Source organism: Corvus cornix, chromosome 1A, assembly GCF_000738735.6.
Source record: "Corvus cornix cornix isolate S_Up_H32 chromosome 1A, ASM73873v5, whole genome shotgun sequence".
Lineage (NCBI taxonomy): Eukaryota > Metazoa > Chordata > Aves > Passeriformes > Corvidae > Corvus > Corvus cornix.
The window spans coordinates 69,429,363-69,453,354 of NC_047057.1; the positions used below are offsets into that span (position 1 = coordinate 69,429,363).

General features: G+C 40.3%; 2 protein-coding genes across 17 annotated transcripts in view; both read right to left on the reverse strand.

Moving 5' to 3' along the window:
* Positions 1-22,130, reverse strand: part of PLEKHA5 (pleckstrin homology domain containing A5) — a 162,038-nt gene extending 139,908 nt beyond the window's left edge. For 10 of the 16 annotated variants that reach the window (XM_039570448.1, XM_039570451.1, XM_039570446.1 and 7 more), the window contains exons 1-2: positions 21,919-21,952; positions 18,991-19,048 (exon numbers count right to left, since the gene is read on the reverse strand). The gene's annotated coding sequence lies outside the window, so the exon portion shown is untranslated. Of the gene's footprint in view, positions 1-18,990; positions 19,049-21,918; positions 21,997-22,124 lie in introns of those variants that run through there. The other 6 variants (XM_039570452.1, XM_039570458.1, XM_039570456.1 and 3 more) reach the window with 2 other exon arrangements.
* LOC120411869 (pleckstrin homology domain-containing family A member 5-like) overlaps positions 1-22,288 on the reverse strand; it is a 48,333-nt gene extending 26,045 nt beyond the window's left edge. Inside the window, 4 exon segments of the mRNA XM_039570464.1 lie at positions 18,991-19,048; positions 21,919-21,955; positions 21,957-21,996; positions 22,125-22,288. Of these exon segments, the coding sequence (XP_039426398.1) occupies positions 18,991-19,048; positions 21,919-21,955; positions 21,957-21,996; positions 22,125-22,213 (224 nt within the window). The 5' untranslated portion in view covers positions 22,214-22,288.
* Positions 22,289-23,992: the final 1,704 nt, after the last annotated feature.

Here is a 23,992-nt window from a genome sequence, read left to right on the forward strand (position 1 = left end):
ACTGGTTGCTGACTTCTCTGCCAAACAATTCTTCTATTGTTATTCAGGATTTAAACTGACTTCTTTTTGGATAAAGGAGTAGTCACAAAACAGTCCAAATTAAAGAGCCTGAAAATTGGGAAAGCATGGCAAGATCTTTATCAGCATTTGGAAACTCACTCAACTATTCTTCAGTTTTGTTATTTTCTTATTCTCTCTTCAGAAATGGATAACCATGCAAAAAAGCCACCAAATGCCTTCAAAAGCTTCGCTGGTAAGATTTAATTCAGGCAGTGCTGGTAGAATCTTCACTACCTAATTCGTGGTGATGAACAACTTAAATGAACAAATTTGATTTTAAAAGTGTTGATTTCCAGTATTCTTGTTATTCAGTTCTCTTGTTTACTAGATCACATGAGAACCCAGGTTTCCAGCGCTATTATATACTTATTCCTAATCCTGCTCCTCCCAACCCAAATGAGAAATCATTAAAAGCACATAAATCCTAGAGTACGAATCCAGCTGGTGGTACACTAAGCAGCTTTCACCAGCTAAATTCTCGTTAGAGCATTTTCTTCATATTTTAAAGATATTCCAGAGGCACATCCAGCAAATTTAGGAATTGACTCCCACCCTTTGACAGAGTTTGTAACTCTATCCCCATAAATGCAGTTTAACAACAAAAACCATCATTTGTGTCAAACCAGTAATCTGTATTTCCACTCTTCCTATATCTAAAGAGGAACAACACCACGGGTTTTCTGTTTTGTTTAATAACATGAGATAATACTGAGCCCAAAACACCAAACCTTTCACAGAACCTTCTAACAGAGAGTTCTTGCCCTCCAAAGAGTTGTGTGTATACAAACTACAGTGATTCAGTACTAGCAATACTAAGGTCTTGGTCTTTCAGATTTGATATGAATATGCAACTCTATATTCTGACATCATTATTATCTAGGAAAACAGAAATTCATTTTCAGAGTTGACCAACATTTAGATCCCTATGTAAAAAAGCTTCTGGATTCATTACTCAAATAAATCCATAGTTTCACTAGTTAAAAGGAAAAAAAAAATCAAATCCATAACTTTAGAGAAAAATGTTGTCTAAATTATGATTAAACCTCTACTACATTTTTATTCCACTTGTTACATCTTCCAAATAATTTATTTCTTGAGAGAATAATATAGAAAAGGAAGAAAGGGAGAAAAAAAGGGAAGATTTTCTTTTCAAGTAAGTAAATATTTCATCATTTAGACTGTTGTAAGCATCTTACTCTACCCTCCCCAAGCTTGTATCATCTAATTTAATCTTCTGCTATCTCTAAAATGATCTCATAGGGTTTCTGAAAGCAGGTACAAGTTTAATACTTCAAACCCATTTATAATCTGAAAAACAATGCAGCTTTAAAATCTCTTTGCCAGGTTCCAACTCACTCACACAAACCCCTTCATGCAAGAAGTCAATTACACCAGTCTGAATCAATACTCAGCCAGCAGACAGTATCTAATGATTTCATAACTTTTATGCTTCTCTCATTAAATCTGTGTATAGTAAAGCTTCAGTAGGAAGATCAGTAACATTTAGATCAGTAACATTTTCATGTTTACATAGTTTATTTTCAAAACAAGCTAAAGCCGAAGCATTGCTATAAGCAACTATTAAGTCTTCCCATGCAGCCATACCTCGTGCACACACAGCATCCATCAAAGCTTTAGTGATAAGATACCAGTCAGAGATACTCTGCAAGACCATTCCTAAGAACCTGCAGCACCATAATTAAAACAACTCCTAGTAAATTAGTATTTCTAACCTGGTGATTAAAGTTGCTCTCCAGAGCTGCTGCACCAGATCAGATGCACACAACAGTGCCCTGGTCCCAGCTGTGATCAGCAAACACCTGGGACAGCCCATCAGGACAGGAGGGATGCACAGGGATGCCTTGTTTTGGCAACTCCAAGATTCAGAAGTGTGATACTAAATGAAAGGAGCAACCACAGGGTTCCATGACTGCAGACTGCCAGCCCACACCATCCCAAGCTATGCTTTCCACATGTTTTCAGCCACTTTCCTGAATGACAGGCGTTTCTTTCAGACACCTTTTGAACATCTGTCACAAGGGCCAGCTCTTCCTGATTTGTGCTTCCTCCTGGTAGTTCTTTTATTGGAATATACAGCAAATCTGTTCTCTACCTGCTTTTCTACCATTCCTAACTTTGAAGACAGCAGCCCTCAGTGAGGTATTCCAGGAGTTCCTCAAACAACGCTCTTCCATCTTTGCTCACCCTTGTCAAACTCCTCTGTGTCTTCAGCTCTATTATATCATTTTCCTGTTAAACCAGTACTACCTTAGCATAAAACTATGCTTGTATTTCTAGACATGCTGAACTGGAACAATATTGTTTCAGATGTCAGGCCTTTACAGCCACATGGCTTTTCCAGCTGGAGTCTGATTTTAACAAGACTGTCTTCTCTGCACTGTGGATGAAGGCCACAGCTTCCATTTCTTCTAAATTAAAGTGATAAAATATAGTCCAAATATCAATAGATTATATTTTTTCCTATCCTGAGGGCATGCGATTCTGTCAATTCATAAGCTTAGCATCACAAAGATATCAATTGAATTTGAGCAAGTAGCGCTGCCTTTCAAACAGGAAAAGGAAATCTTGTTAAAAAGAGCCAGAAATCCTTGCATGAAGAGGTCAGTGAAAAGCAGTGGCAAGGTGACAAAAAAAAAGTACACCTAAGAATCAAAAAAAAAAAAAAATTATCTCCTTTTTATTTTCCAAATGAAATTATTAAAAAATCCCACTTTCCTGAACAGCTTAGGATTCTCTAAGCACTAGAAATACCAATAAGGCAACAAATTGATATAGCTGCATGTAAAGTTTTTTTTAAATGCATGCAGAGTTTCCTTGCTCAAACTGCAAGAATATCCATTCAAGAAGCAACATTTGCTCCAAGTTTATTTTAGCAAAGTGGAAATAAAAGATTCAATTAAGATACTGGCTCAAAAGGAGACATACAGAGGAAAAAAAAAAACCAAAAACAACCAACTTTGGAAAGTCATCACTAAAATTTAGGACCTAGTGGCTCCATAAGCTGAAGGGATAAAACAGCAGCTATTATCTGCAGATTGCCTGTGTAGAGGTTCAAATCATGTCAGGGAACTAAAAAAAGGCAAGCTGTTATTTAACTCAAAGTTTAATTTTAATTTTAGTGCCCATTTCACAAAAATCTGTACCACAAATCACAAGCATTGGGATATATTTGAAAATCTTTGAAAGCCTGAAAGAACATGGATCTTATGCTCTCCTCTGTACTGTGTGTTACTGCTGAATTCAGTATTCACCTTGACACATTTAAAGTGAACTAGGAGGAAAACTGTCCTTTATTCTTAAATAAGAAACAGATTGTTATACTCAATTTTTTTAAATTTATTTTTAAAATCAACCAGTGGCAGAATCTGCAAAGAAAGGGATTTCAATTTTCAAGTCGGTACCCAAAGAATGAACACTGCATGCAAGCTAAAAAGAGAAAAACCCTGAACCAGTATTAACACTACACAGATGTGCTTTTTTTGGTTATTATTTTAATTTCAGAAAGTCCCTCTCCCCAGGCAAATGACAAAAACATAAAGAAAATCAATTTAAGTAGTCATAATTAACAAGCATTTAAAGACGAAAAAACATTTACCAAAATAAATTCTCTATAGAACGCCATTACACATCTCATAATATTTATTTTTTTTTTAATGCTGACTACTTATACAGGGTAACCAAGAAAATATGTTAATTGGCCTCCAACTTCATATTCTTCCACCTATTAATCTTGCACCACAAAGAAAACCTTTAATCTGTTCTTGTGGCAAAAGGATCTCCTACAAGCACACGGTTAATTTTGGTTAGATAAAAAAAAAAAAATCTTCAAAAGGGAGAGCTGAGCCATGTAAAATATTTAACATGAACCACTTCAGCTGCCTCAAAACAGGTTACAAAGATACATAAACTTTTGATGAGTTCACACTATTCCGTTCATCTACTGCCAAGACAGGTCATATCTCGAAAACACTGCTGTTCTCCTCAGCTTAAAGGAAACAGCTCCTGTATGTAAATTCCTGTCCTAATTTCATGTAGGGTATTCATCACTCCCTCCTCAGCTGCCAGAACTGTGCATCAATCCAACTCACGAGCATTTGGAGACAGACTCTTTCTTGTAAGTATTTTCTCTCCTCCAGTATGAGTTTTCTTCTGAAGAAATGTGTCCATTCAGAAGGATGCTGCCTCTTCCCACACGGTTCCTTATTTACTGCTCTAACTCACAAAATATTTCCATCCCTACAGTTACTGAAGCACATCAGCTCTCATTCTATACCATTATCTTCTTTTGGGACTTGCACCTCCTCAGCTTTACAGGGTCCATTTTCCCCAAATTATTACCGTGGCCATTACCACACCACCAGGTGAATCATCCTAGCATGAAGTAGGAACACTGGAAGAGGAGTACAGCTAATTACTGAAAATAAAATCACAGCTTCAAAGATCATTCCACACACAATATTTATACACTCTTCTTTATTATGCCTCGAGCAAGTAGGTGTATATATATATATTTATTAAACATCCAAGTATAGCTTACAAACTAGCAATGGTCTTGTGTAATTTTTGGTGGTCCAAAAAATCACCAGGACAGCACTCAGAAGTAGCTCAAAGCAATGGCACCAGAGAACTCTAGAACGAACATTTCCATGGTATTTTGTGCAGTACAAAACATGGTCTAAGGAACATGAAAACCTGAGATGCTTTGGAAAGTGAACAAGCAGTAGCAGTGGTTTTGTATGCAAATTTTTTAAAAAAAAAAAAATCAAGTATTTAAGCACATAGTAAACCCAAGTTGCTAAATTACAGAAATGTATTATCATATTACATTCTTCTCCATTCCCACCTCTTTTATTTGAGTGCTGAGAGCTAAGAATGTACCATTATGTGGAATTTAGTCAAGCAACTTTTTTTTGTTTTATCATTTCAATACGTAACTTGGAAAGCAACCAGTGAAATAGCACAATTTATCTCTAAAAATAAGACCAGAGATTTTAGTGGCTCGATTATGTTTTTCTTACAAGGAACCTTTGCAGAAAAGTACAAGTTTCAGCTTAGAGCCCTGATAATTAGTGCCTGTGGGAATAAAGCAAATTATTTTTTTTCCCCAGCACCACAATTTCCTGTAACTTTAATTTTCACATGATGATATTCCAGTAGCTGCTCAGACATAAGATTTTACTGTCTACGGTGTGATCGGGATTTGAAACAATTATCTGTGTTGAGTTTAATCTCCCCCATTAAAAAAAAAAAAAGTTAGGTTTACAGTTATTAAAAAACTGTATATGAAGAAAGAGTATTTGCCAATAATCTCCACATAATTTTTTAGGCATGCTAAAAAATTCCTCTACTTTTGGACTCAATTATTTAAAATGACAAAATCCAACAGGTGCAACTCGTAAGTGCACCTGGAGTAGAGGTGTTGCAGCCGCCTTCTCATGGACGAGAACTTACTCTCAAAACTCCAAGAATCCATCTTCAGTGACTGGGAAAAGCTCAATCTACAGAAAAGGGGGCACAGTTCAGATAAATTGCTGAAATACAGATGTCAGAGCTGCCAGTGGCTTGCAGAGAGGCAACACCACAGAGGGGACACTCCAAAGTTTCCTCTGTGCGCTCAGTGGGCACACAGAGGAAACCACTGCTGTTCTTAGAGCCCTTCACCAGTTATTTTTCACTCAGAAATGGGAAGAGAGTGTCTTACAGGGAACGGAGCTGTACAAAAGACAGCAGATGCAACCACCCTTTCCTACTGAAATTAAAAGCAAATAGCAGCACTTTTTTTTTCAAGGTTTAATGATGCACAGGGATGCTATGTTTAATCATCACGCCTCATGAGGAGGAATCATTAAACACCTCAAAAGAAGCTTCTAAAAAAGACAATGTTGTACTTGATTAAAAAAAAAAAAAAACAAAAACAAACCAAACAAACCCGACATTCCCTTGTAGACATATCAGCCAACAGTATTGGATCTTTCCCAAAATAAATGCTGGGGTTACAGAATTAGAGCAGGAAAATCACTGATGCAACTCATCAGCTGAACGGACACTGTGTCGTTCAGGCAGCTCCAGAAGGCAAACCAGACTCAATCCAGATGGTGAAGTTAGGCACTTCTTGGTTCACAACATCCTTATTTTCCCTGACTTTAGAAATTCAACAGCATTGCTGCAAAGTGTTGTGAAAAACAAAAAAGCAAACAAGCCTCACAAGTCACAGCTAGTTACACACCAGACTTCTTGTAATCCTGTTAATTCCCATCATTTTCAAATGGACTTTGGAAATTACTATTACATCATTTCATAAACAACAACAAACCCCCCCTGAACACATTCTTGTATTAAGTAACAAAAATAGCTTTTCATTTCATTTTAAAAGAAAGCATAGAACTGATAGATGAGCTGTTCCTACTCCTTCACAGCCAGCAGCCTGAGTTTTTACTTGAATATTTTAAGCACTGGCCTACCAACACACAGGTGTTTTTGCTTTGCATGTATAGATAGAAAAGGTATGAAATGTTGATCTCCCAAGTAAATAATTTCTAGTAAAAAACGCTGTCCAATGGCACAAAACTAAGTATTAATAAAGCTGTTCAAGGAATGTATTTTAGTGCCATTCCTGAAAGATGGCTTTACACTCCGTAATACATTCATCTTTGCTTCAGAATGAGTATTTCATAGTGTATTCATTTGAACTTAACATTACTTCGCTTACATGACAGCTCCTAATTCATTTTCATTTTAAAATCTGTTTTATTCTCTGTTCAGCACTGTAGTTTTTCATCAACACCTCTACATGGTTATTTTCAATACCCACTTAAATCCACTGAGAAAAATCAAAGTGTACCATTCAACAGTCAAATACTCCTTCATCTGAGTATCAAGCATTCTCCCAGACAAAACCATAGATATGTTGGTGAAACTTTACCAAGAACATAACTAAAACACTGCGAAGCAGTTGGGACTTATCCAATGACCACAACACTATTTATCTCCTCACAAAAATAAAACAGCTTTGATGTATAAAAAAGCAAAGATTCCCTGACCACAAGTCATATTTTTCGGCTGTCATTTCACAGTGACATTACCATGACATCTTGGGAGACCTGGAGAGAAGTGGAGAATGAATCACTTGTCATGGCGTGGCCAACAGAAAATACCAAACAACAACTCAACCCCTGCCTTGTCTATTAACATTCAGAGGTTATTTTCTTCTAATTTCATCAATTAGATGGATTCTTTTTCTAAAACTAAAAGCAGCCAGTCTCACACAGACAACAGTCTGAAAGACAAATAGACCTAAAGTATGCCAATCTACTGACAGCAGCCCTACAAAGCAACAACCCCTTGAGGTCAGTTGTTAATCTATACTTCCACTCCTTGTAAAACGAGAAGTACTGGTCCCCAGCACTACACAGATGCAAGCAATTCAAACTATCATATGGCAAATTACAGAGCCTCACTGATCTAAAGGAATCGCAGGGAGCAATTCTCCCTCAAAAGAATGACCAGCAGGTTGTTTGAAGTACAGGAGAAAGTAATAAAGAGCAATTTGTTTTTCATCTGCCACATAAGTTTGCCCCAGTCCATTCTTTTTCAGGGAGAAAGGGAGGAGTGAAGGAGGTGAGGGGAAACACAGAGGAATAGATGGGCTGAAGATTCTATTTGCTATTAACAGCACATTAGTTGACTGTTTAAGTGTCACTGTATTAAATACGTTGCAGGGGAGCATGCACACACATACACCTCTTCCTCATTTTTAGAAATAAATCAAGTAATCTAATCCATCAGTATACAGAGAGAGGTTTCTAAACATATCTGTTAATTACCACAATTATAGTGAGCTATCCCTAGTGCACGCTCTTTTACTTCAGGGGAAAAAAGTAAGCTTAATTAAAGTAAAAAAAAAAAAAAATTAAAAGATGTAAAGCTTAATATATAATTCAAAGTCTTGACTTTTCAACATTTAGTAGTGTATCCTGAGCAGGTCTTAATTTTGACTGAATAGCAGAAAATCCTGCCGGGTTCATTTCAGGCTGCAGGCATTTGATACTGAACTGACCTCGCAGTATTTACATTCCCCTTAGGAAAATCTGGCATGCAGTCCAACTGGGGAAGATCATGTCTAACACTACTTGAGCTACCAGCGCTAGAAGCAAGCAGAGTAACAGTGAAAATAGTAGGGTGAACAATAAGGGCATGTATACAGAAATAAAATAAAAAGGAAGGGAAAGAGAAGGTCAAACAGCAGAGGAAGAGAAGAACTGAAGAGACTAAGAGTTGGAGACAGTTGTTTTTCTGATATAAATAAATCCCTAATTTTTTTTTCCAAACCAGTGGTGCAGAGAGGCTTTTAGACTACTAAAAAACCAAACTACTTCAGATCAAGGAAAATAAACTGCTCAGAAGACTTGCAATATTTGCCTCTGATCAAAACAAATTAACAGCTGCCAACTGCAGCTTTGTCTGCATTGCATTTGATTTTTTGTTGTGGTTGACGTATCTATGTCAAATTTGGACAGAGAAAAACCCAAACCATAAAATCCTCCATAAGCTCTGCTTTTGACCATTCCCCCTACAGTCCTAACAGAGACACTTGGTGAACCCAGCTGATAAATCATACCCAAAACCTATTCACCTCCTCTCATTACAATTTAGGTCCCTACTGCTGCAAAGAAATTAGATAGGAATACAAGAGCCAGTCAGTAAATTCTACTCCAATTTTTCCTCGAGGTGCTTAACCCATCTTCAAACAAGTGAAAAATTTTGTTTGTTCTTTACAGATTCACTTGGCCAGTAACATAATCTCCTATATACCAGGCCTGGTGAAAGTGTATGAGACAGGTTCTGAACCAATTCCAGATTAATTTCTTCACCTCCTTGAAAAAATAAATAAAAGCCTTAAGTTACCAGAATGTCTTTTAAAACCCCATTTCCAATTGCGCAAGGCAGCTTTTCAAGCAGAGTAATAAAAGCAACAGCTCTCCTCTAAGTTACTGATTGCAGTACTTGCCAAAATGATGGTACCTTCAATCCTCATTAAAAGTTTGAGAAGTCTCTGTCTGCACTAATGACCTACAAACAATACTGCTTAAAGTCAGAAAAAAAAACAATTCCATCACTGAGCAAACACCTTCCTCCCCCTCTTATTTAAAACCAGGATGCTGATAATTCCAACTCCTCAGCCCGCTGCAATCTTTGCTTAGATCATCGAGGGCTGTGAAACACAGCAAACCTCACTTGGAGCCTAATGCACATCACCACTTTAATCAACAGACTGTTTTCTACTTGTGTCTCACTTACAGCTCTTTTTCAGCAACCAAACAGCAGGATTTTCAAGTAACTTACATATCTCAACTCAAAAATGTTTTGAGGCAGCAGGCACCCAAACAAAAGATTATAGTGAACAGGATAAAACACTGGCATTTGAATTGCTGAATTTGATAGCACTTTTTGTTGTTTTAAACCGCAAAATGAGCAATCAGAGGCACCAGAAATCCCGAATATCTTGTTAGACAGGTTTGGCACTCTCACCTGAAGTTGGATGAAACGACAAAGTGAGCTCAATTGTGAAGCACATTACAGTGTTCAGCTTAGAATGCAAGAATAAAGAGCACTTCAGGAAAACGTTCAGATTTTTATTATATTTTGAAAGTGAAGCAAAATGCAAATATTCCAGGTTGAAAACTTGGGAGAGGGAGGTCTGTAGAAGAAAAATAAAGAACAATGTGTTCTGTATAAAAGATATAAACGCTACTGGTAACAGGAAGACCAAAAGGATACCCTTTCATTAAATTTGCATTTAAACAGAAGTCACTTTACCATACTACTAGGCATCACTCATCTAAATAATTCTAAGATGTCACCTTTTATGCTGTTTACTATGTACTGTGCAACATATTCTGCTAGAAAAGTAGGCAAATTTAATGGTTTTCTTGTCAGTTTATCTGCTCTTAAGAACAAAATACTTTCCTTAAACCCTCCTCTTTGTGGCCATCACTACAGAGAAAGTTTAAACCTGGGCAATTTTTAAATTCAGTTTACAGGAAAAAACCCTTTCATTTAGTAATCGACCTGTCAGACAGACAGGAGTCGCAGATAAAGAAATCCGAGGCTGCATACAAAGGAAATAAAACACCTTTTGCAGCAGTGTTAGCACAATTCACACTCTGCTTCCTTCCAGCCTCATCCCCAGAGCACTTCAAGGCAAGGTTCATTAGGAGGCCTTGCTGATTGCAGGATTGCCGGCCCGTTTGCATCGGAAGCTGAGCAGAAGGAGGGACACAGGCAGGAGATAAGGCTGCACGGCAGTGGCCAGGACACTCCAGGTTCACCAGCCTGCTGCAGTCCCTAGGAATGGCTGTGTACCGAGGCAAGAAACCCCAAGGCAGCGCTTTTTACAGGCCAGAAACTACAAACAGACGGCCCAAGACTCCCACTGATGAGTGTTAAGTATTCAGGCTCCCAAACTCTTCAAAGTCATTGTAGGACAATGTTAATAACTACCTCCTGTCTGATCTAGGGTAGCTTTAGCGACCTACTCCTGCAAAATTCACTGTATTAGGGATATTTTTAGGTATTGATTCAAAAATCAAATTCTTTTAACTCTGCTGATACAACAAAGAAGATAGATCAATCAGTAAAAGCTGAAATGTTATTAATTACAAAAAAAAAAAAAAAAGAAAAAAAAAAGAAAAAAGTAACATTTGTGTGCTTTAACAGCTGAAAATATTTCAGTGTTTCAGACCAGGTAAGCAACTGATACCCACATCAAGCAGAGAAGATAGGAGTTTGTACCATAAGAGAGATTTCAGATCAGAACAGATGATATGAATATCTAATGAGGTTTAGCTTGCATCATTCTTCTGATTAAAATTCATCATTAAAATGAACACTCTATCTTACGACATTGATTGCTCAAACATGTATTTTTGTTTGCAACTTTCTTTTTCAACTTTCTGCATCAAACCTTAAAAAAAATTTCAACCAAAGAGTTTTATATGCATCTAGAGGTTTTTCCTTGTACATCAAAAAATACAAAGTAACCCTACAAAACGGTGTGAACAACATCTAAAATCCACGATAAAACCCTCCACCCCACAGTCTTAGCCATGAGGAAACCAAGTTACCCTTTTAGGCATTCAGGTAAATCAGATTAAAAGGTTTTCTTCTTCACCATAAACATTTGAGAGCACTGTGTATTTATTCTTGCTGCTCACAAAATTTTACTTCAAAGAGAGATTTCTGTCCCTTTTATAAACAAAGTTCATTGAAAAATTGTGAAGATTATACATCACATGTTTTTACTCATCTCAAAAACAGACTCTCAAAAATGATAAATGTTACAGACATTGGTCAGCAGTTGCATAATCTGCAGGATTTAATATAAAATTACGGAAAAAAAATCCAAAATGACAGAATTTTGCTAGCAGTACAGCTCAGAACAAAATCCAAAGCTGTATTTTTGCAGGATTTGTGCAATTACAGTATCCTACTTATTCAGAGAGTAGTAAAGATGATAAAAGCTTCCAGGAAATACTGGAATGGAAAGATGGCAAAGATGGCATTTGAAATTAAAACTTTCAACCACCTTTTCTTACTAGGACCACTCTCGCCTGGTCTGACACACTGAAACATTCCCAAATAATAAAGCACAAAATTCGTTTTTAAAGCACTTGTTTATATTAAACATGATTTATAATAGATTCTGGAAGAAGAAAAAGCAGGGAGCCAATTTTAAAGGTTAGGTTGCTTGGCAATATACCTTTCCTTACAAATAATTGTTCTTACTAAATCACAGTGGAGAAAGCCATGAAGAACTAAGTTTGTGGAGCCTCCTGAATATGCAAGTGTCTCTTTAATTGTTTATATAAAGCTTCAAGACAATCACAGGCCACACAGGCATTCAAAATACCGTCTAAAAGCCTTTTTTTTTTTCCACTCCACAGATTTCAAACAAGTATTCAATTCAAGTTTCATCGGTCTGGAGCAGAAAGATGCAACTTCACAACCAACCATTTAACCAGACCTTCCTGTCCTGCCCAGTACTGGGAAGCAGAGTTTTACTGGAGTGCCTCTGCTTTCAAGTTCCCATCCCCAAATTTCTACTTCTGATGGCGGCTACTCATGCAGCTTCTTCGTCCCTCACCATCACTGTCAGAGAACACCTTCCCTCCAACCAAATGCAAGAGCTATGGAGAGAACTGAAAGGCATGGTTATGTCACACATTCCAAAGAAAGAAGGCAAGGGAAGAGGGAGAGAGAGAAGGAGTTTAAATTTAGGTATTTACTTACTGAAACACAGAAAAGAACACACATCCAGGCACCACGTTGGCAGAAATCCCAGCACTCTTCGCTTCCAGCAAGGATTTGCCTGAAGCTCCACAAGAGCCTTCTCCCCCTCTCACTCGCACACAGAAGCGAACTGAGGAGTGCTCTGCACTGCCAGCCCAAGTGTATCTTAGGTTTAATGAAAGTGTAATTCATTAGAATGAGAGCCAGGGTAACATAAACATGTGCAGGAAAAACAGGCTTGGCGCAACACCACAACAGACACCAGGTTTGATCAGCACAGCAAAACTCTGTCAGACCACAGGGATAAAATAAAAGTGGGCGCAACACCTTTAAAGCAGAAGCAGAACATAAAAGGCACCAGGTAGAATTTGGACCTGTAAAAGTTCTACCAAACAGAGCTACAATGAGTAGGCTCCTCTGTTGGCAAAGTTCACAAGGTACCTGCCTGCCAGGTGAGGTGTTTTTGGAAATGTCCCTCAGTTCCAGGTGCTGCAGGACATGGGTACCAAGATGGGGAAAGGAAAAAGAACCTGTGCAACACCCAGACACAACAGGAAGATGATATACTGCTATGTGCCCCAAAATCATTCTTAAGAAGGCACATCAGTTATCTTTTTCTGCAAAGGGGGGAGGGTTTGGGGAAAAAATTGCACCACTGTATTCATTAAACATTGCAGCAACCACCTACATGAAAGTTTTGACTGAAGAGCATTTCCTTTGCTTTTTGCCATCCTTCACACATGGTGAATACCAAAAACGAAACACCATCTAAGAATTCACTTCACTCTAGTAGATGTTGAATATATCTACTTGATCTGCTATTAGTACTCAATCACCAAAAAAGACCAAAGCTAGGAAAGAGATATTACCACTTCAAAAACAAGGATCTAAAGCTAGAGACCAATTTACTAATTTGCTAACAAAATTCAAAAAGTTTGAGAGTCTTCCATATCTTTCTCATGGACTTCAATACTTCACATAGCTACATATGTATAGGTGTTTTTATATTTTTAAAGAATTATTCATTAATTCTTACAAGTGTTGAAAAACTTGGTAATGATTTAAAAAAAAAAAAAAAAACAGTAAGTTCCTGCATACTTTCAAGTCTCTCTTAGTGAGACCAAAGCATTTAAGGTATTGCCCAATTTAGAAACACATTGCAGGAAAGAGACAGCTCAAAATATCAACCACAGACGTCACAGGCAAAAAGAGCCTTTAGAAGCACAGTAACTACAAACATTCACATTTGATATTCCACCTCCCAGACTAACTTTGAAACAGGTTCCTAAGCCAGGGACAATGGGCCCTCCCAGACCTGCACACGAGTCAGACAACTCATTTTTGCAGGGTGAACTTTTGCCACCCTTCCCTCTGGGAGAAACCCCATTAAGTTTGCTCCCAGGAAATCAGCTCCCACTCCTACTCCTTTTCCTGACTTGCCACTGCTCCTTTCTGCCTGGTTGTCTCTCCCCTGCTCCCATGCTTTCAGCCTTCTCCTTCAGCACACCACTACCTACAACCTTGTCCTTCCACATCCAACCCATATGAAGCTGCTTCTTGGATGCAGTCCCCACCTCTCCTCTGACCCACACCCATTTCTTCCTGTGCCTAGAATCCTTCCACCTCCACACCCAGGTTCAGCTTTGTGGTATTTTTGGTTCTTGAAATATTTCAATGGAATAAAGAAGCAAACGTTAAAGCAGGTAATAAATGTGCAGGCATTCCCAAAAAGTTCTTCTTATCTGAACAGCTTTGCTCACTACAAAAGGCACAGGATAGCTTGTGGCTATGTCCCAGTTTACTCATCTAGCCATACACCATTATTTGACCTACAGTCTCGCGACGTAAGAAAAAGAATTAAGTTTATTCTTCATTTAGTAAAATAAAGGTTAGAGGTAACAAAAAAGAACTAGATTTCCGGGAGAAAGCTGTGATTCTTAGTCTTGGAGAAAACCAGTCCGATCTGTTCGTATTTTTCTCAAATTCCATTTTTCCTTTCAAGAAAGGGCTTTTCTGCAAACACGACTGATTGTTCTTTGATTTTTCTGGAGAAAGTCTCAGCCGAATGGGAAAGGATCTTTAGAATGCACATAAAAGACAAAGGTTCAAACGAAAGCTGAATTCTCAATGAGCACAGGTTTATTTTAGTAAACAATAGAAACTCAGAGCTGAATGAGATCTTATCCCTTTTAATCACTTAATAAATTTTCCTTGCCTTCCCAGTTTTCAAGCTACATGTCTACAATAAACAAACCCGCACTGACAAAAAGTCTCTATAAAAGCACACAAAACCTCTCTTTGATGCAACAGTGAACTCACCTCGGCTTTGGCCAGGGTTTGCCAATGCCTTGATTCAGCAAGCAACAGGCAAAAACTGTTCTGATGAATACAGAAAAAGGTAAACTTCAAGAGGAAACCCTAAAAATGAAACTTCAATCTTCTTAATTCTTTAAGTTTTTAAGAATTTTTGCAGTCAAGATTTTGTACTGCCCAAAAAGTGTCAGTCCTACACCAAAGTTAAGAAAAATCAAACTGTAACATCCAAACAGTTTTTCTAATAGTGCTTTGGTAGAAGCCAACCTAGGCAGACTGATGCAAAATTCCATAAATATCATCTTTGGATTGATTTTTAGTGTAACTTTATTTTGTAAAGCTAAATAATATAACCCTTGTTTGAAAAGAAAAAAAAATCAGTACAAAAATCCTAACTTATATTCAGAACTACTGCAATGAGAACCAAAAATGCAAAAAAAGTAAGCAAATGCCTGAGTTTAGATCACTGGGTTGTTTTAACCAACAATAGGGGTTTCTTAAACACATGCATATGCATAAATGCACACACATTTATGTGATTTTATGGTACTCAAACCCAGTGCTTGGGTGCCTAATGATTATGAAGTCATCACAAAGTCCTAAAAACATCAAGCTGGAAATTCTCCATGATCTTACTCAGTGAGAAGACTGAAGCCCGTGACTAGGTACTTCTTCTCTGCTGAGAAGTAGCATAATGGGATTGTCCCATGGGGTCCTTTTCCTTAGGCACTTATAAATAACCTAAGTCACTTAAGCTTCCCATACTACCATCCAGCTTAGGTGTGTTTTGGGGATAAAGCCCTTAACTTTTCAGGGCTCAAGAGTGCACAATATACTCAGCACAAAAACCAGTCCAGTGAAGGTTTCTAAGCAGGACAAAAGAAAAATACCAAGTTTGCTGCACCATAATTTTCAAGCCTTAGGAGTTTTACCATATCTTGGTTTTACTTCAAAATACAGGAGATTCACTACTTAACTGACAATAACTATTAAACGTTAAAATTGAATGTATCAGTTCTACAGCCATAGGGCCCCATATTCTGCGTAAAAGTTTAGTTGTATAAATACAAAACCAAGCATGACTTCAGCAAAGTTTACTCATGGAGTTCCCACCAAGTGCTGATGAAGGGCTGTCCCTGCACACGGCTAATGTAAAGTAAACAAAACCAGACTTTCTCACTCAGAAAGAGACAAAACCCCTAAACAATGTAACCACATCTGAGAACACATGCAAGGTATCACCGCATTGCACATTTTTTAACTCCAAATAGCAAACAACACCTTTTGTCATTCGCATTTAGAAGAGGTGAGGAGGATGTGGCGAAAGGATTCTGTCATTAGCAAATATTCTACTACTCAAAAAACCACAAAAAATAACCTGCAAAAAAGGTCAGTCTTAGCTAGCATCAACTTAGTAGGACAACCCTACGCCAAAAGAAAACCACAGTATGCAATGGAAACAACTCCTTATCTGTCCCTGTTTTAGTGTATCTTTCCACCTTAAAACTAGAACAAATTCAATGTCATGGGAGAGAAAAAGAAATGTGTAAAATAGTCACCATTTGGTATTTACTTATTCTGGAAATGAGTGCACACATCCCAAGAAAAATAGTGTCCTTTAAAAATAATCACATTTCAATGCAGTCTGTATACTGAGTCATTTGTTTGAAATGCCAGTCCAAGGAATGTTAAGATTTAGCTGACGATTATCTCCTCGACATTATCCCAATTTGATTATACTGTGTTTACTACATCAAAGCCAAAAAAAGCACAGTAATAGATTCAGCAACACACCCACTTGGAACACTGAAGACCTATTATTAAAGAACCAGAAGAATAATTTTCAAAAGGTTTTTATTTTCAAACACAGTCTAGCATAAGATCTTACCATAAAGGAGGGTTGTTAAACACTTCCATTCAACCTACATATTTGAAGCTGTGCCTCAGAAGTTAGGTCAACTAATTTATGTGATCAGGAAACTTGACTATCCTCCTTGTCTAACTCTCTGACTGGACACATTGCAGGAATCCAACAGCTAGGTTTCACGTGGCTGAAGCATCAAAAAGCGTGACATTAACATTCATTTCCTTGTAACTTTGTAACTCACACAGAACATAAACCAATGTATTTCTTTCAGACTTAACCACAAACAAGCTTTCAATGTTTTTAGTTTTAACATGGTTTTATTATGGGGTAATCGACATAACAAAATACTAATATTCAGCAAATCGGTACACACAAATGAGCAGGTTATGGTTAAAAATCCACATGTGAGAGTGTTTGTACAGCAGAAGGTCACAACAGCCCATGCTGTTTGCCCCTCATGCAGAAGGCCCCCAGTAGTTAAAAGTCAGACAACCAGAATTATTATAATCAACACATCACCTGGAGTTACACTGCCTAGGATCAGAAGACAGTGATTATAACGTTGTCACCCTGTCTACGTTAGCTCTCACATCCTCTCTAGCACCAGTAGGGCTGAATTTGAGACAGTTTTAAAAGGAGAAGCTATCACTGGGCAGGAATTCAAATTCAGCTTGAGACTCTACACAACAAACCAGTATTTAAGTAAGGATGCCAAACTGGTCAGACCACGTGAACCTTTCGGCGGGCCTGACAGCACCATCCCTGCTATCCTCCTACAGCTATCAAATCACAGAGAAGTGTTTGTGCAACATGTTTTCAAAGGCAGCACAACTTCCAAACAAAAACGGAGCTATTTTGTGCTGGCTATCAGCAAAACAATCAGCTCCATGTACATCCAAACAGTTACGGTAACACCTTGAACAGGAGATCTTGGAAGGACAAGAGTACACAAACAACCTACCACTCACTAAGTCTGTCCAGAAGAGCATCAGTCGCTCTACAATAGCGGTTCACATCCTTTTTTTATTCCAGGAAAACTCAAGTTGTCATTTTCCAGTTACTACAGCTGGCCAACACACTGCTCATAGGTTTATTCTACAAGAAAAGGTTCCACCTCAAGGTCTAGAAGAATTATTTTTTTTCTATTGCATATACACACAAACACAGCTTACTTTAATTCTTACTTGTCTTCATTTCATGATCTTCACAGAACTCCAGAGGTGAAACTCTTAATGGATCCCTGTCCTCAGTCTGGTGTATTTCTGGTCAACTGCTGCACAACTCGTGCAATGTAAATTGCAAGAAGGCAGAACAGAACAGGAAAACGAACACGTTGCCTATTCACAAGTAGTCTGCCCTCCTAGACACCACAGCACCTATTCTGGTCAGATTTTTGGGAACATTACTCTTCAGTATGTGTTTCTAAATTTTGTTTAGGACCAAATCAAACACACTCATATAAAATAAACCACGAAACACATAAATAACGTCCACCTCATGCTGTCTACAGCGCATCTTACACAGAGCAGCAACCTTGTGCTCAACACTACAACACAGAAAAAACCTACCTGCAGCCAATAAACTCTATTTGTAACCTTCACTCATAAAAGTTATCCCACTGATGACATTATTAATTTAAAGACAGCAAACCAAACACACAGTGCAGTGAGTAAAAACTCCTGAATGAATTGAGAAAAGCCTGTGAATTGTTAAATAGAAGAAAAAGAAGCATATTAACCAGACAAATATACATAGCTGCCACTTAAAAATTTTCCAGATAAGGATGGTCTAACTATCTGGAGAGGAAAAGCTTGTAAGAAGTTTGTACAGATCCAACCAATGCACCCACTGAACTTCTACACAAGAGCTTTATTTTCACGTCTCTCATCCAAAAAGACAATACACACAGCAAGCCTACCACAGTGAATGTGCTCCTCAAAACATACTACAACCAGAACAAAAAAAAAATAATGGAAATCAATGCTAGAAGCAGGAGGTCTGCAAAGAAAATGGCCAAATTAAACCTTCAGTGTGGCTTCAAACAATGTAATTAGAGAACAGGGCTGAAATCAAGACTCTTCTCCCAGTGATGAAGAAAGATCTTGCCTTTGTGAAAGCATTTATGGCACGAGAGGGTACACACACAAATGTCAAACAGACAAATTCAAGGTATTCTTGGCTTGCAAGGACATTTGCTGCTAGATGGTTACACTTACAGCAGAAATTGCATTTGAATCTGCATCCTCAAACACCTTTAATTAACAAAAAAAGTCAAGAAATTGTTTTAGCTGTGCAGATTCAGTAAACAAAGGACTACATACCCTATGACAGATTAGGATTTACAGGATAACAATTAAATACAGTTCAAAATGCATTCGAAATTAGTAACATTTAGACAAACTAATTGAAAATTATAGTATTGTGACAAACATTCAACTTACTTTACATAGTATCTTGCACCTTCAAAAGTATACGCTTCCTCCCAACCTGTGGGTAAGTCTGGAAAACAAGCAGCAAAACATTCCAATTACCTTTTGAAATGGTGCTAGCCATACTGGTCTACTCCCTAGCACTAGGGTAGTTAAAATACTGTGCCTGATTCCACGTGTCAAAACCTTTAGTCCCAGGAACAAGTATTTTAGAATTGACTCACAAGACTCTCTTACTGTCAGTTTTGTAAGCAAAGAGAAGCTACACACGTGAAAATCTGATTTGGGGTTGTCATTCTCAAATAATAACGAGGATGGTTTAAGTCTGCCCTTGTTTAACGTTCCTTCCCTTGACCAGCAACTCAGGGTCATCGCCAGATCTCCCTGCCTTGAACTTCAGCAGCCTCAGATTACCTGGCAGGCAGAGACCTAAACAGAAATCCATCTGGCTGAGTTACATGCAAGTCACAAGCTTCTGAACAGGCACAGTATCAACTACACCACAGAGCATTAGCATTGTGTTAGCATAATTCCACCACTGTTGTGACTAACAAGTGTTCCTGCAGTGTTTACAACTCTGTTGCATTTTACATGAAAATAATTTTCCATGTAAATCTAGGGGAGGATGTGGGTACATCTCTTCCTTTCTATTACCACTTCTTAGAGTCAGGAGTCCAGATATAAAAACCCCATACCACTAATGGTCAGTATTTCTCAAGTAACAGCCTCCTGGTGCAGTGGAAGCTCTGGAGATGTTGGGCACCTCCATGCACCTCTAGATGCACCACTACCCTTAAAAGTTTGCCCCTGTCAATAAAAACAATGATTGATATGTAGCACTCTCTCATTGAATTACAAAAGCAAGAATGTATTTCCTAAAGACAAAAAAAAAAAAAATTCAGTCTGGGTTATGCGGTGGTTTTTATCCCCCCCATTACTTATTTGCTCTGGCTGCTTTTTTCTTCACTCCCGTCTTCTCCAGAACAAAAATCAAGGTGTCTTTCAATAACGACACGGGGCAAAGTACGGCAAACAGGAAGTCTCTCCAGCAGAAGTATTTATGGCTGCTGTAAGAACTTTGCAAAAAATACCCTTCCAGTGCTGAATAGCTCAAAGAATAAAAAGCACTTCAATTCATAATGGAGGACAAAGCTTTCCTCACCATCTATAACATGCCTCACAGAATTATTTAACAGAGACCTTTACAATAATATACATCTGCAAAAGAAGTGCTATTCACTCAAAATTGTTTCTTAAGAGAAGACATTCTGAACATAATTTGACTAGGTTCCAAAACAATGGTCAGAGCAAAAGAAGAGATAAACCCCAGAATTAATCTGTTTGATTTTATCTATGTATGGAGAGATTCATTAACATACATGAATGATGAAAACTATTGGAACAGATTTGGTTTTTAGACACTTTGGCATCTGATTGGTAAGCTATGGTCAGTGTATCCCAAGGTCAGGCCTCAGAGTCTTGTGTTCAGAAACAAGTTTAATTTACCTGATGATAACTCTGCTCTGTTACACACAATACTCCTGACACTCAAAAGCAAGCTGCATTTCCTTTAGAAGGCACTTAACGGCAGAAACAAACGAGACACTTGGAAAATTACTGTGAAATCATCAGTCAACAGAGACAGTGGGAGGGAATAGTTTAAAAAAAGAATTAACACTCAGCTAATGCTAGTGTTGAACAAGCAAAGCAGCAATGCACTTCACACACATCTGCCCCCATGCATATTGCTATAGATGAAGGCCACTTTCTCAATCTGTGCACTGAAAGCAGGAGAACAGAGGAGCCTGATAGCAATCCGTAGTTCCATTTCCCAGCATTAAATGACTTCTTACAAACAACAGAATCTTCGTTGCAAATCAAACTGCAGAGTTCTAACAGCCAGAAACCTGTGGTTTTTAAACTATTCCCAACTCAAAAAAAAAAAAAAAAAAGAAAAGAAAGGCTGCCCATAGTTTTCTAAAGGGCTGTTTCTGATTCCTCAATGCATAAGTATTAACCAAACATAAAAAGCAAATAATCTGATACAGACCAATTCACTTGCAGATTTCCCTGTGATTATCCAAGTGATTATATACATGAAAACAACTGCACGTATTACTACACTCCACCACCTCCCAGTGGCATATGCAGCCTGTGTGCAATTCCAGCAGTCAAGAGTTTGGCTCCGGGTCCTCAGAGTGTCTGCTGTAAATCCTCCTCCTCCAGCACCTCCTGCTGCTACTTCTCCAGAGTGGAACAAACAGCAGAAGCAAAGACTGATTCCACCCTCCTCCCTCCAAGTTATTTCTAATGTTTCAAGTCCCTTTTCCTCCTACCTATTCCACCTCTCTCAGTCACTTAGAAACCACACAGACTCAGCCTAGATGGAAGCACAGGGAGAAAAAGGGTTTCTAGGTGACTAGCGAAATCAGCCTCTACATTTCTAGTACACCTATCGTGGTTAAATCTAGGTACTGCTGGAAATAGAAATACGATGAGCGGTTTCATGCTAAACTGAGGAAGGATGCTGTGCAGGTGGATAACCAGGGCAGCCAGCAAGGAGCACGAGAGGGACGAGGCGGTCTCTAATGGTAACTATACAGTCTCGTAGGGGTGATACAAGGCAACGGAGGGAAAGCAGAGACAGATACATTACACAGGCGCAACTCGGGGGCAGGGGAAGAAGGCGCTTGAAGAAACTGGCAAGCGGGCTGGACATGCAGGACTGCACGGCGACTGCAGCGCTGCTCACTCCGGGGGGAACAACTGCGCGAAGTGCGGGGAAAGCGGGAATCAGGAGTTGTCCCGGGGGGCTGCGGCGGCTCCGCGGGGACCCCGGGCTGAGCCCGCCCGGGGCAGGGGCGGGCGGGGGCGGCCGAGCCGGGGCAGGGCCAGGAGCTCCGGGCAGGGCTCCGGACTGGGCTCCGGGCAGGGTCCTACCTGCGCTGCGGCGGTGCCCGGTGATCACGGCCTCGCCGGGTGAGCGGGTGCAGCCAGGTCGTGCTCTTCGCCTCCTCGCTGCGGGGACGGACACACGGACCGAGTCAGGCAGGCGCAGCCCCGCCGCCCCCTGCTCCCCCCCTCCCCTTCCCCGCACGCCCCTCCCGGCCCGGCCCCGCTCCCCTCCTGGCCGGCCCCGCGCTCACTTGATGAAGAAGATGCGGCCGCCCTGGCTGATCCCGTAACTCCAGCTGCCGGGCAGCGCCCGCAGCCGCTCCGCGCTCAGCTCCGCCATGGCCGAGGCGCCGCAGCCGGGAGAGCCGAGGGGAGCGCGGGCGGGGGGCGGCGCGGGCACGAGCAGCGAGCGCGTCCCCGCCGCCGCCGCCAACACCTTGGGGAGGGGAGGGCGCAGCGCCCGCCCCGCCCCGCCCCGCCCGCCGCCGCGGGGGCGCGCTGGGCCGCGGGGGCGCGCCCGGCCGGGCGGGGGCGGGTTCCGGCGGGCGGGGAGGGAGCCGCGGGGATGGAGGGAGCGCCGGGAGGCGGCCGGGGCCGTCCCGCGGGGACGGAGGGCGGGATCCGGTGTGCGGAGGCGCCGGCTGGCAGCGGCCGTGCCGGGGGAAGGGAGGGACGGAGGGCGGGAGCCGCGCCCGGCCGGTCCGCGGCTGCGAGCCGAGCGCACGGCGCCTCATCCCCGGCCCCGCTTGTTCGCGCACCAGCGCTCCAACTCCACAATCCCCGGCTCCACCGCTGGCAGCCTCTCATCGGGTCCTTAAGGACAAAGGAAATTGAAAGTTTTCTCCTATTTCCTCCCCGGGTGAACGCGATCTTCTCACACCCTCCGCTTCAGGCTTTTCTGAAATTTCTTACGTAAAGGCTTAGTCCTCAAAGTATAAAGAGATGACTTATTTTTCCTTCGCGCAAACCGTGCTGTCTGTGCTTTGTGCCCGTCTTCCAAAAGAGGTCTGGGATATGGCATGCATCCGTGTTTTCAGTGTTTCAGGGAGGTGGCAGTAATTCAGGTAAAATCCACAGCTGCAGAAATGAATCTCTGTGCCTGTGTGTATACTTTAATTCACATGAATAATCTGATTGCATGTGCATTTATGCATAGCCATACACCCCTTCGATTTAAGTTATACATGACAAATGTAAATTACTAAAACCGTGCTGTGGCCGTGATATTTCTAAGAGAACCTTGCTTTGCAAAGCCACTTTCTGAATAAGCACTAAAGCTGGGAAGTCTCGCAGCATTCCTGTGCCCACAAAACATTGGTAATTCACAGCTGGCAGTATTTTGCACAGGCAGCTTTGTCCTGTCTCCCATCCTTAACACCTTAGGAAAAATACAGTTGGACAGACGAGCTGTTGTGTGGTTTGGTCCCCATCATGCCATGTGGTCAAAACTTTAAATCCCTGTTGTCCCACACAAGATATTCCAGACATGAAGAGCAGTGAATGTGAGAAGATCTGGAGTTACCTTTAAGTAACTGGATACAAGATAAGAATTCCTCCCTGTCCAGCAATACCCTTCATTTCCACTCAGCACTGACAGCACCTGAGATTTATAGACTACCAGAGGAACGATACGCTGGGGAAAACACAAGCTATTCTATAAACAGTTCCCTTCTCTCCTAAGAGCAAGAGCCCTTAGATGATGAGTAAAGTGAGTAATGGCTCTTCCTGTGAAGGGCTGTGGAAAGCCGCCTGGCAGCAAGCAGCAAGGGGGAAATCATGTGCGTTTTGGGCTCCTGAGGTGGTAGAGGTCATGTCCTAATATTTCCCCACGCAGCCTAAGTAAAACATAGAGCAAGTGCTCTTAATCCCTAGAACAGTGGATACCTTCCACTGCAGAATCAATTCTTTTCCCTAGCAGAGAATTGCATGCAGCACAGCTAGACTTATATTGGCCTAGATCCATAAATTAGGTATTTAGGTAGAATTTAGGTGCATAAATGCTGCCCAATCCCAGCATGTGCTTTGCCAAATGGCTTCCTTAGGCAACTAACTTCTGCCAGCCCCTTTGCAGCCTCTTTCTGCTTTGCATGCACTTAGAATTGCTGCCATCTTGGTAAAA